Source organism: Meriones unguiculatus, chromosome 9, assembly GCF_030254825.1.
Source record: "Meriones unguiculatus strain TT.TT164.6M chromosome 9, Bangor_MerUng_6.1, whole genome shotgun sequence".
Lineage (NCBI taxonomy): Eukaryota > Metazoa > Chordata > Mammalia > Rodentia > Muridae > Meriones > Meriones unguiculatus.
This window is the reverse complement of record NC_083357.1, coordinates 27,637,501-27,649,983: the sequence shown is the minus strand read 5'-3', so window position 1 is coordinate 27,649,983 and position 12,483 is coordinate 27,637,501. Positions and strand designations below refer to the sequence as shown.

At 40.8% G+C, this 12,483-nt stretch overlaps 1 protein-coding gene across 12 annotated transcripts in view; it reads left to right on the top strand.

The window, feature by feature from the left end:
- The window catches only part of Cadps (calcium dependent secretion activator), a 452,771-nt gene that overhangs the window by 300,672 nt on the left and 139,616 nt on the right, over positions 1-12,483 (top strand). For all 12 annotated transcript variants that reach the window (XM_060390975.1, XM_060390971.1, XM_060390969.1 and 9 more), the window contains exon 11: positions 4,235-4,447. In XM_060390975.1, the coding sequence (XP_060246958.1) occupies positions 4,235-4,447 (213 nt within the window). The remainder of the gene's footprint in view (positions 1-4,234; positions 4,448-12,483) is intronic.

Here is a 12,483-nt window from a genome sequence, read left to right as displayed (position 1 = left end):
GGTTGTGATCTGCTGTGTTGGTGCTAGAAACCGAACCTAGGTCTCTACAAGAGGATCAAGAGCTTTTAACCCCTGAAGCCAGTGTTCCATGTATATTTTTAAAGATTCTTTTATTCTTTCCACATTGGTCCCATGAGATGTAATATCTTCACGAAAGATGTAAATAGAAAGTTAATTGAGGGTAACAAGCAGTTTGTTTCTGTCTGCCTTCTCCTATGCTGAGCCCTATTAATTTTTCCAGTAAGGTTTAGTTGGAAATGGAAATGTAATATTTATATTGTCCTATGACAAGTCTAACTCGGGATTTTTTGTTTGTTAGTTTTCTTGTGATCCTGGGGACAGGCACAGGGGTCTTACACCTGCTGGGCAAACACTCAGCCACTGAGTTAATACTCCAGCAACTTACTGGAAAGTGATTGTTAAAAATCCCTGGTCCTTACTGAAGAGCCAGAGAGAGGTAGGACAGAATCCTCATCCTCCCCTAAGTGCTGGAGGGGATTCCTATAGACTACACAGCACTTGGCCGACTTTGTCCACAGAGGTGTAAGCAAGTTAACAACGCAGCCAGCATCTTCAGAGAGTAGGGGATACTCTTGGAAGGTGAGCCCATCGGTCAAAAACAAAAAGGACATTCGGGTGTGCTTTCTCACTCCTCCTCTTGACTTTATGCAGGCTCTATAAAGTTGTTAGTGGGCTAAGCACCATTATAGCCTAGTCCTCTTTACCGTAAGAAAAGGTGTAACTGGAGCTCCTTGCATGGGATACACAGTCAACTGAGACATAGACATTTATGCTCAGTGAGCTGCCTATTTAGCGGCCTTAGCATGCTGACCCAGAGAACTGATGGACAGCCTTCGCATGCCCACCCAGAGGACTGATGGACAGCCATTACTTTTGTTTGTGAACTGCTGCTTTTAAGCTCAGAATGAAAATTTGCCACTTTACTTTTCTTTGGTTGTTTGGAGAGGAGGCAACAGTTTCAAAATTCAGCAATGAAGTCTCCAAATAAAATGATAGGCATTCAGGATATTTCCATTGTTGCGTTCATCTACTCTAATGCCAAACAGACAGAGTAGATTTAGAAACCCACTTCTCCACTACAGGCTAGCTTACTATCCAGTGGGTACTTGTATACTCTTCTCTGGGACTCAGTTTCCTCACCTGTAAAATGGGAATAATATAATTTACATTACATAGAGCTAATGGGTGAGTTAAATAAAGATCAGGAACAGTGCCTTTTCCTCTCTGCCCTAAGCAGCTACAATAGAGAGGGCCCTCTGCTTTCTAAATATATCTCCCAATGTCTTTCTGACCATTACCTCAGAAATTCTGTCCTCCTCATGCCCATCAATAATTCCCAGGGGAGGAGAGGCTTGAGGCATTGGGAAGTGCCTCTAAAGTGAGGCCATTCCTGGTGTCTACTGATTGTAGAAAGGCTGGGTATCTTCAAGGTTAACATAAGAGTAGGCACAAAGGATCTGTTGACTCGGTCTTCCTCTTGCCTCCTTGATGCTCATTTCTCACACAAAGGCATCCTGCAAAGCTCTTCCTTTTCTTTTCTTGTCAAAAATGTCCTTCTTATCATATATCCAGATTCGTCCTTTCTAGAGCACACATTTTATACCAGCTATGAGACACCGAATAAACATCTCAGAATCCAAAGAACCAGAAAGCTTTCCTTAATGCCGTTTTGATGTTGAATTACCGGATCCTCTTTGTAATGAAATAGTTAAGGTGCTTGCTCTGCTTGCAGAGGGGCCAGAGTTCATGTTCTGGCACCCACGAGGGTGGCTCACAACCAAATGTAAGTCCAGCTGCAGGCACTCTCATGTTCTTTTCCGGTCTCTACAGGCACCTGCTCGCCTATGCACATGCTCATACACACAGACATATGTGTGCAAATAAATAACTCAAAAAAATAAAAAGGAAGCAGCTATTTATTGCCCCTAGCCTCTGGCCATTATACATGGAAAATTGGGTTAGGGCAATGGGCACACTGTGGAAGTCTTCATGTCACCAGCAACACCACCCAGTGCTGCAGCAGAAAGACTCCTGACTGGCCTTGCTGCCAACTTGGAGACACTAACCATCATTCATGGACTCTGAGCTGCCAGCAAATGGGGAGATGGTACATATCTGATGAAGATATGAACTCTATATTTGTCTAGAGAACATCAACGCACTGAAAGCAGTGCCTTCTGGAACATTTGATAAACACAAGCTCAGTTTGGCCTACGCCTAAAGAAATGCTTCTCCTTACTTTGCTCTCAATGTTGACCTTGATAACTACCTTCAAAAAACTGAGACTTTATTTAACAAATATTTTTGAGCACCTACTTTGTGCCATGCATTATGCTACATACCAAAAAAATGGAAGAGATTGAGTCAAATAAAACCTTGGTCCTTATGGTGCAAAGTAAGAGCAATAGAGGGCTGGAGAGATGGCTTAGAGGCCTTCCTGTTCTTGCAGAGGACCAGATTCTGGTTCCTAGCACCCATATTGGGCAGCATGCCACCTGTAACTCCAGATTCAGGGGATCTTCTTCTGGTCTCCATGTGCATGCAGGCATACATACATACGCGCACACGTGCGCACACACACACACAAATAAAATAAAATAAAATAAGAATAAAAGAGAAAAATTAGTTAACAGAGATGGGTTATCAGAGAAAGATGTCAAAGAAGAGCTCATAAGAATGTAACTTTCAAGTAAAGATATGTAGGAGGAGAGGGTGTGATCCATGCAGATATAAAATACATACATGAAAGGAAGAGAGGAGAGACTGCAGATGGCAGAGAGTCAATTGATGTGTATTGCAAACCTTGACAGAACCATTTCAATAGAATGGAACCTCTGTTGAGTTGAGCAAAGAAATAAGATGATCTGTTATATTAAGCAATGACTGGGTTCTATACTGACACTTGACTGTCAGTGTGTGTGACTGGAGGTGTGTGACTGGAGGTACCCAGCTGAGATAGGAGACTGAGATAATGAAGCCAGATTCAGGAGCCAGAACTAGGGGAAACAGAAGGGTCCTGTTCTGGTAACCCAAGGCATCAATACCCATGGAGAATTAATGAAAGAATCACAACTAGCCCAAAGATTGTGAACTGTACTTTCCAGCTGGGTGTGCTCAGCCCTCTTAAGGTGGAAAGAGAGATGGGACAAAGACCCAGGAGTTCAGCACTAGGTATGACATACTTGAGATGTCCATCTATGTGCACAAGTCCGGAGAGCCCCAGCTAATCTGTCTGGAGCTGAAGGGAGAACTCCAAAATGCTGGGGAAATGTAAAGTCCCTCTCAATACATTCCTGACACCTAAAGGTTGGTGGCATCATCAGGGACTGTAAATAAGGGAAGAAAAGAACAGACTATCTGGAAACTTCCACATTTAAAAGGTCAGGAGGAGGAAGAGGAAGAGCACAGTAAGCAAAACACAACAGCCCATCACATGCTGGGAGGTAAGTTGGGGCATCAGGTTTCTTGAAAGCCAACAAAAGAACATGTTTCAACAAGAAGAGAGTGAGTGTCCACTGCTGCTGACCCTGTGATACAGTGAATAGAATTAGGGTTTCACATTGAGCACTGGATGCAGAAAAGCATCATTGGTGGCCTCAACAACGAAGTTTTTTAAACAAGCAGTAGTCTGATTAGAGGGCCTTTAAGGCCAAATGGAGAGAGTCCCTGCTGTTCAGAGACGATCCTCAGCCCCATAGCATCATCAGAGAGTTTGTTGGAAGCTCAGGGCCTCACGATTCACTGGAGGCCCATGGAATCAGAAACTGCAGTTGATCTAAGTGTCTAGGTGTACCCCATGTGCAGTGATGACTGAGAAGCCTCAGGAAAGCTGAGAAGGGGCCAGGAGAAGACGTTGCTGCGATAGTGATGGCGATGGTGGTAGTGATGATGGTGGCAGTGGTGATAATGATGATTTAGTTTTCATTGTGAGGGAAGGACTCATGTGTTTATAAGTAGGGATTTAATCAGGCTGTTTGACCTATTGTCACCAGAAAGACAAAGAAAGGGACGTAAGCCAGCCTTAAAATGTTTCTTGAACACCCTGGTCCCACTCAGTGGCCAAGTAGTATACAGATGCCCCATCCAGAAGTCATATAAGTTGCTCCTCCCCCATCCTGGCCCAAGGAAAAGCTGTAGGAATTGCTTTCAAGGGACTGTCCCCTGCTGGTGTTTTCTCAGCTGGGCTTAGATGCTGCTCTTCATTTCCTTGCAGGTTTGGAGGGTGGCCGAGCCTTCTTCAATGCGGTCAAAGAAGGAGACACAGTGATATTTGCAAGTGATGATGAGCAGGATCGGATCTTGTGGGTACAAGCTATGTACCGGGCCACTGGGCAGTCGCACAAACCTGTGCCCCCTACCCAGGTGCAGAAGCTCAATGCCAAGGGTGGAAATGTGCCTCAGCTGGATGCCCCCATCTCGCAATTTTGTAAGTAGATATGCCATTTCTTAAAAAAAAAAAAGTTCTTCCAAAGTTGAATGAGAAAAACTCGTTGCCTTTATATGTAGGATTCCAAAATCACATTTGCTCAGGACACAAAGCTAATGCAGGGTGAAACTTGGGGCAAAAATCTTAAATGAAAGTAATTTTAAAGTGCAATACTTGACATTCTCTACCAAGGACTAAACAAAGGAATGTATATTTTATATCTATGCCTATCTTTTGGTTTTGCCGAGAGTTCGGAATTCATAGCCAAATGCGTATTTGTTTGAGTCCTTCAAATATGGTAGATTCTGTATATCGTTGCTTCATCTCCTCCTATTAAAAGGAATTTAAAAATAGAGATGATTTGAAATAAACTTAAATCTGCAATTTAGAACCATTTAAAAATAAATGATGACATTATCACATGCAGCGGAAAAAAAAAAAAAAACACGATACCTAAAATCACATTCTGAGCAGAAATATAAGAGACCCAAAAACAGCCCCAGTTTATCTGCCATCTCTCCCCTTGCCTCTGTGCCTCTTTACTTTTTTGTCTTACGGTTGTAAGACAAAATATGCCCCATAATATGGGCACTTATCTCTCAATACTTCTAAACCACAAGTTGAGATGAACATCAAAGCTAGTGGCTTCTTACAGATATTTATTTTAAGAAAAAAAAAAAAAAGTAAGGGATCTGCAGATCCAGTGTTTATTCTGCACACAGATCTTTAGCTTTATCTAGGGATAAATAGTCCATATCTAGTCCATCCTAGGGACTGTCATGTGGTTTTTTATTTTAGTGTGAGGTTCCTTCTTTCAGCATAGGTCACTGAACACTGAGCATTTGTCTAGCAAGGAGACGTACTAATGAGGATGTTACATGAGGCTCTTGTTCTAACAACATCTGCATCCTGGGAGATATCCAGAGTACCCCAAGTCAGGCTCTCCCAAAGCAGACCATCTCACACATTGACAGATATCACACAGCAGAGAGTGACCAGATCAAGAGGGCACCAGGCAAATAGGCAGTCAAGGAAGGCTTCTCGGAGCTTCAGACCAAACGATAGGCAGATGGCTCCCAGGTCTAAGAGGCATGGATATGAAGGGAGAGGGGAAGGGAAGTGCAGGGAGCCTGAGGCAGAAGCTGTGCCTCCCTGGGATGCTTGCACAGTGTCTTCGCTGTTGCCCTTGAGCCAAACCTGAGTGTGTATGCAACAATTTTACAGCTACAGAAACTATAGAAGAGATTTTTTAATGAGTAATCCATTACTATGGATAGTTCTCCCTAACAAGGGTATGGGTCTTGGGGGAAGGTAAACTCTATTCATCAGGGGCTCCCAGTTCCATACCAACAGTTTCTTAAAGGAAGATCAATTTTTTTGTGTGTAGAACCCTACAAACAAACACAAACAGTAGTTTTCCACACAGAAAACCATGAAAGAATAAGGAACCCATGAAGTTAGAACCAGAAGAGGAGACAGCCCTGCAGTAACCCCTGAGCTGCCTGCTCAAACATCTTGACTGTATTTCATTTCTAAATAGAGGGCACCTGTGTGGCAGGACCTCCCTTCTTACTGCCTGACAGCCTCTTGTTAACATACCATACCCTCCTCAATTATCTTTGTATGAGAAAAAGTATCCTAATTATAATTACCATTCAAATCAACTTCATGAAAGAACTACCTCTAGTGATATTTGGAAAATTGTCTTCTTTCCAAATGATCTCCAGTTCTCCTGAGGTCATTTCACTTTGCATCCCGTGTCTCTACTCTGCCATCCAACTACAGTACAAAATGGCTGCTTGGCTTGTGATTGGCCCTACATTTCTTCACTAATGTAAGGAAAAGAAAGGACATCCAAGGGCAAAATTGAATGGAGAAGTGGTGGGAATATCACTCAGTGACAGAACATATACTTGGAGCATGTGGCAAGGCTTTGTCTGTCCTCCAATGCTAGCATCATCCAACAAAGGAATTTAAGAGACCCCTGGTAGAAGCTGTTGAAGAAGGATCACCCTTCATGGAAATACATGGGGATCAAAGGTAGAGAGCTCCCCATGTGGACAGGATTCATTTCATCCTAAAACTGAAGCACAGGTTCTTGGAAGCCAAATAGAATCCAAGTGAATTTTCAGTGACATGCCGCAACCCTATTTGAACCGTCTTAGATGGGCCATCCAACAAAATCCTGAAAGGTAGAATTGGGGGATAAGAGCATCTTTATAGATTTTATAGTATAGATTATACAAGGCAGCTGAAACAAATGAGATAGTATGTGTCTATAAAACTTGTCAGAACCTGGGGTAGTTCACCTTCCTCTCTAGTGACCTCTTGAACTCTGCCTGGAAGTGAAGAACCTTCAGAGAGTGTGAGGTGTCTTCATAGTCACCTGGCTTTAGAAGAACAAGGCTGCCACATCCAGCCATTACAATTTCCCACCACAGGTGTACCCTTTCTCACAGAAATGTGAATGACACTTATTTCATTGTGGATTGCCCAGTCTTCCCAGATGTGTATAGCATCCCTGTGAGAAAGGCAACCCTGCTATTGCGTCATTGTCTCTCAAACAAAGCGTCCATCCACACTGCTTCAGTGTGTTACAGTGCCATCCGGGTGCTTGTTCTGCAAATGTAGAAACCAGCAGAGGAAGACAGTGGAAATGTAACCATCTCTTTCAAGCCCTGGGCATTTGCCGTTAAGGATGAGAAACCCATAGGAAAGATTAGAAAGATTGCAGTCCATGGTGTCCCAAGGCAACCATGCACACATGCAAAGTGTGCACACATAAAAGGGTGGCTTTGAGCAGGGTTCAGAGCTCCCAGGGGAACTTGCTTCAGCATGGTTCGGCTGCCTGTATTGTCTCAAACTATCACTGCCAAACAAGTCAAGCTTTGTGCACGGGAAACCCACCCTCATTTACCTGAGGCTTCCCAACATGTAGCACCCAAGTCCTGTGTTCCAGAAACTCCTCAGTACTGGAGAAACTGAGCTATGTTGTTCACTAAAGGCTACAAAGCAGGGGAAAAAAAACATGGATTCTAGCAAACCTTGGTCATTCACTTACATTGAATTGATTTGTTTTATTTAAGTGTCATCACAAGAATGAATGCACAGATTTTCTAGCTAGGAAAAAAAAAAGGAAAGGAAGAAAAGATTTAAAAAAGAGAGAGAGAGAGAAAGAAAAAGAAAATCAAGTATTGCATTTTAAAAAGGTTTCCTTAAGTTCCAAAATGTCAGGGTCATCACTTCATACTGACTCTGCACATGCCTAATTAAATCTTTGTTCAGAGTATTTGTTCAAAGCACTTCCCATTCTTACCAGCGGATGGTCTTAATGACTTTTCAATGACTTCACTTGGTAATTGCTGCATTAGTATTTACACAGCCAACAGAAGCTACATAGGAAAGGGAGCCACATAGAAATGTTTGGGGGATTGAGGGCGGAAAAATAAGAAACACTCCAATCTTGTCCTGTCACTGTCTGTTCTGAGGGATTCTGGGAATGGGACATTTTATAGTTTGGGAGACTTGAGGGTATCTGTGTTTTGGGGTGTTTTCCAATCCATTTTAACTGACTTCTTGGGGGCAGTTAGCCATATTTCCCCAATTTTAAAAGTTCAATATTAAAATGTAAAGACACATCTAAGAAAGAGTGGAGTGAAGTATTTATATGGAATTGGAAAAACTGGGAAAATAGATCCTGCTATTCATTTGTTTGTTTGTGAGTGCAAAGATCTGGGGAGGGCTCCATCAGCCTTTCAAACCTTGTGTTCTTCCGTGGTTTTTATTTTGTATGTGTGTTGTTAATTTATTTTTTCCATTTTTAGTTAAGTTATTTTTATGAGTTAGTACCTAGATCCACAAGTTGTTTTTTTTAAGAAATACTTATAATTCTCCAATTTCTAAGGCCAATGATGCACACGTTGGATTTGCCCAAATCTGGAGTTGCGTTTTGCCACGGTTCACTGTGCCAAGTGGCTACTCACAAATACATCTTATCCCTGTCAGTGGGTATTTTTAAAAAATGATAAAAAAAAAAAAAGACATAGAGTTCTGATTTGGTGTGGGGCGGGGAAAAAAGATATGTTAAGCTTTGCCATTGGTCAATGGATATCGTGTTTACATCTAGTTAACGTCTATTTCTCAACTAACAACTGTTACCAACATTGTGCACCCCAGAGTTGGATGATGCTGAGAACTGCTCTGTTTTTACTAGCACAGCGGTCATCTTCACCACTTAGGGGGACTTTGATTACTGCTGGTTTGGGGGAGGTTGATTTTTGTTGTTGTTGTTGTTGTTGTTGTTTTGTTTCATTTTAAGTTTTCTTGTTCAATCTTTGCTCAAACCCAAGAACTATAGCTGCTAGGTTAGAACTCCTGTCTGCTTTCCTGAGCCTTGTTGCTAGTCTTTATGTTATTCTGGTTTGTTCCTTCTTACCCTGCTAACTTCTAGCTGGACTGAAGGGTAAGTGCTCCCCCATAGCTAGCACAGCTCAGATAATCTCACTCGATTATCTGACACCTGCCATGTGCTTCCTCTCTCCTTTCGATCTCCCTCATGTCTAGCCGTTGTAGTACAACTCTCATGTTATTTTCCTGACCTTAGGTTTGAAATGTAAGCTTCCATACTGAAGCTAGGATGCATGTCATGTGTGCATAATTGCCTCCTCTCCTTGGCTTTCATATTGGCATCAAATGAACTTTTGAGTAAAGCCAACCAGGAACTTCTGATGTTTTTTTTTTTATTCCAAGAATATTAATATCACAATGAAATGGCCAATAATGCCACTGTTTCATGGAATCCATAGTTACCTGACTGCTCAATGCCTGAAAACAGATCATTTTGCACTTTGACACAATGACGTGTTGTTGTCGTTGTTGGTTCTCCTTCCCCATTCCAAAGATTAGAATGGTCAGCTACCAATGGTACAACCATGGGCCCAGGAGCAGGTAGAAAGATGAGGTAGGAAAGGTACTGATCTCAACTGAGCAATGCTTGAAATCACAAACTACAATTCATAAGTTAGTTGACCATTAGAGAACTCATGCAACATGGCTTTCTGGTATATCCTCAAATAAAAGCCTTTGAGGATTGATTTTAAAAGCAGAACTATAATACGTGGTCCATACACAACAATGGCAAACTAAAGACACAGATGAGTCCACATACTTTATTCATAAAGGCTTTTGGTCCAGGATTTCACAGTGCCCAGAAGGATTTTGAACTCTCCACCATTCTACTCCTCCCCCAAGAACAATGACAACAATAACTTCTTCAACTTCATTTGTATTTCTCTTAATTTTTTTCTAAATGTAAACGTCTAAGAAACAGAAAAATGATACCCTAAAACTTTTCAGAAAAGCCTTTCTTTATTCTACTCTTAACACAAGAGAGTTTACAATTTCTTTAATCATATAGGATCAAGCTGTCTACATAAAGCATGTTACAAGAAAACTATAGAGGGAGCTAGACAATTTGGTCAAGAGAGCAGGCAAATATGTATTTGAATTCTCTGAATGCTGACTTAGAAGACTGTAGGTCATGCCATTCCTCCTGATCATTTATTTAACAGTAGTCTTTTCTTCTGATTCTTTTCGTTTGGTTGGTTTTTATTTGCTTTTTCTCCCTTTCTTTCTCTTTTATTTTGCATAAATGTACCCCTGGCTAGCAGACAGATGTTTTCCACAACTCCCCGAAGATTCTTAACTTGACTTCCCCTTCTCTGGAATGTCTGATGAGGCCTCTTAAATGCTTACTCTACAGTGGGACATTAATGGGGATGTAGGACTTTGCTCTACTGTTTCTAGAATGAGAGGCTGGGTGGCTCGGTGACTGAATGAATTCTGTTCTGAGCGAATTTACATATATTTGCACATTGCATTGCTATCCTAGTAGATTTTCTAATAGTTATTTGCCTTATTTTTTTATAGTTTTATTTTATGAGATTTTTTTATGCTACATCTTCTATTGTCAACTTGCAGTTGCTACGTTGCCAGAATGCAATACCAAAGAATTAATTCAATCTCCACTTAGTTTGTGTGGGCCCACACTACAAATCACTCTTCTTATTGTCAAGAGTGAATGTTTTTAAAGAACTTTATAGTAAGTGACATTTAAATATTTCCAAGCACCATAATCCAACCTAAAGAAAATACATTAAATGAAGATTAATTTTCTTATTGACTAATATTTAACAGATGGTTCCCTAATGGTTTGAGTATTATCATGTCAGTAATATAATTATTAGTCAAGTATAGAAAATTTATATCTGCTTATATATTAAGGAATATATAAGATTAATTAATTGAGAATATAATAATCATAATAGCACAATTCATTGAAATATAGTAAATGCAATAGGGAAATTACAAAACACTATTTTGGCTTCAGATTATTGACAAAATAATCTCTGTTGTGATATGATTTTTACTCAAAGCAACAGTCTTCCAAAGAATTAGAGGAAGTCAGTACAGAAATAAATGTTCATGTTTACCCCTTTGGGTGTTTTGCCATGGTAGTTTTAAAATGCCACGCGACAGTCGGCCTCTAGAGACACCGTCTTCTCCCAGCCAGACATATTTCACTGCTGTAGGCAGAGACACCAAGAAGAAATGAAGTTGTTTCCCAGGCAAGTGGCCCACGGTGTGCCTCAGGGCAGCAGGCACAGGAGAGCTGGTCCCTTGCTGTACAAAGCTCAGGCAGGGCACAGCATTCCCTAGTTCCGTGGCCACACCAAGAAAAACTCTTCTAGAAAAATCTGTAAACAGCCAGCTGCCATCAATCATTGTCATTTCTTTATTTCATGCCTTCTGATGAGGCCGACCACTGTCATTGTTCGTTATTGTCCAGACCATACATTCACTGGTGCACTGTCAAGCAGATATGACATGCATGCATTTTCCATATAAGAAAGATACAAAGTCACCTTTTAATTTACAGTTTGAGTTCACAGATGACTTTCAAGTTACATTAGCTATTCTCTTGCCTCTAGCACCTGGCAGGAGCAACAAGGGCCCTGTGTGTGCTCTACATTTCAGAAATAAAACAGCTGCCTTTCGTTTAGCACTGAACAGTTTTTTGAGATAACAGAGCCCTCATAGACAATTTATTAATAAGCTATCATAATTATGTTCAGCAGCAGAGTTCTTTCTTATTTGCATATGAAAAATCCCAAAGTATAACATTACAAAATAAAAACATTTATCTGCCTTTTGTTTTCAATCCCTGAGCTGGTGTGATACTAGTGGGGAAAATTAAAAATTTTAAATTTAAAAACTATATTATCCATTCCAGCAAAGCATATTTATTTGGTATATGCTGTAAATGGACCTAAAATACAGTTTTCTGAAATAAGATCACATAAATATGCTTTCTACTAATATAGGGTATTATGAAAACTATTATATATATTTTTCTAGTCATATGAGCAAAAAAGAACGAGAATATCAACCTTGAACTGAGCCCAGACATCATAACCAACTAACGAATAGCATAAATGTCAGGTAGTCTTTTGGGGACTCTCCACATGAATTTCAATAAAGGAGACTAAATAAGGATAAAATGATAGCACTGTAGGAAACAGTGTTTTAAAAACATTCTTTAAATGTCAAACCACACTGTTTCTAGGCCAACGTCAGGTGAGGTTTTGATGAGCAGTCACCTGTAGGCACAGCTGCTTATCATAAGCCTGGGTCCTTCAACCTGTCTCTGTGTGGTGAATAGCAAGGACAGTATTTAAGATTATCCATGTTGTAGAAGCACCTGTGTTAACTTTATTCATCTAAGTCTACCTTGAAGCTGGTCTCTAACCCATTCCACAAAATGACTTTAAACACCCTTACACAATTAAAACTCACAGGTCAGACAGTCAGCATCCTTTGAAAGGCGCATCCTTTGGACTGTGCCCTAGCTGTGTGGCATAAAAAAACCACATGGCCCACTTTCAGCACACTTCAAACCCCTATAGACCAATAAGGACTTGGGGATAACTTCCTGAAGTCAAGTCTGGGAAAGGTTGAAGTTAGTACTGAAAGTCTAC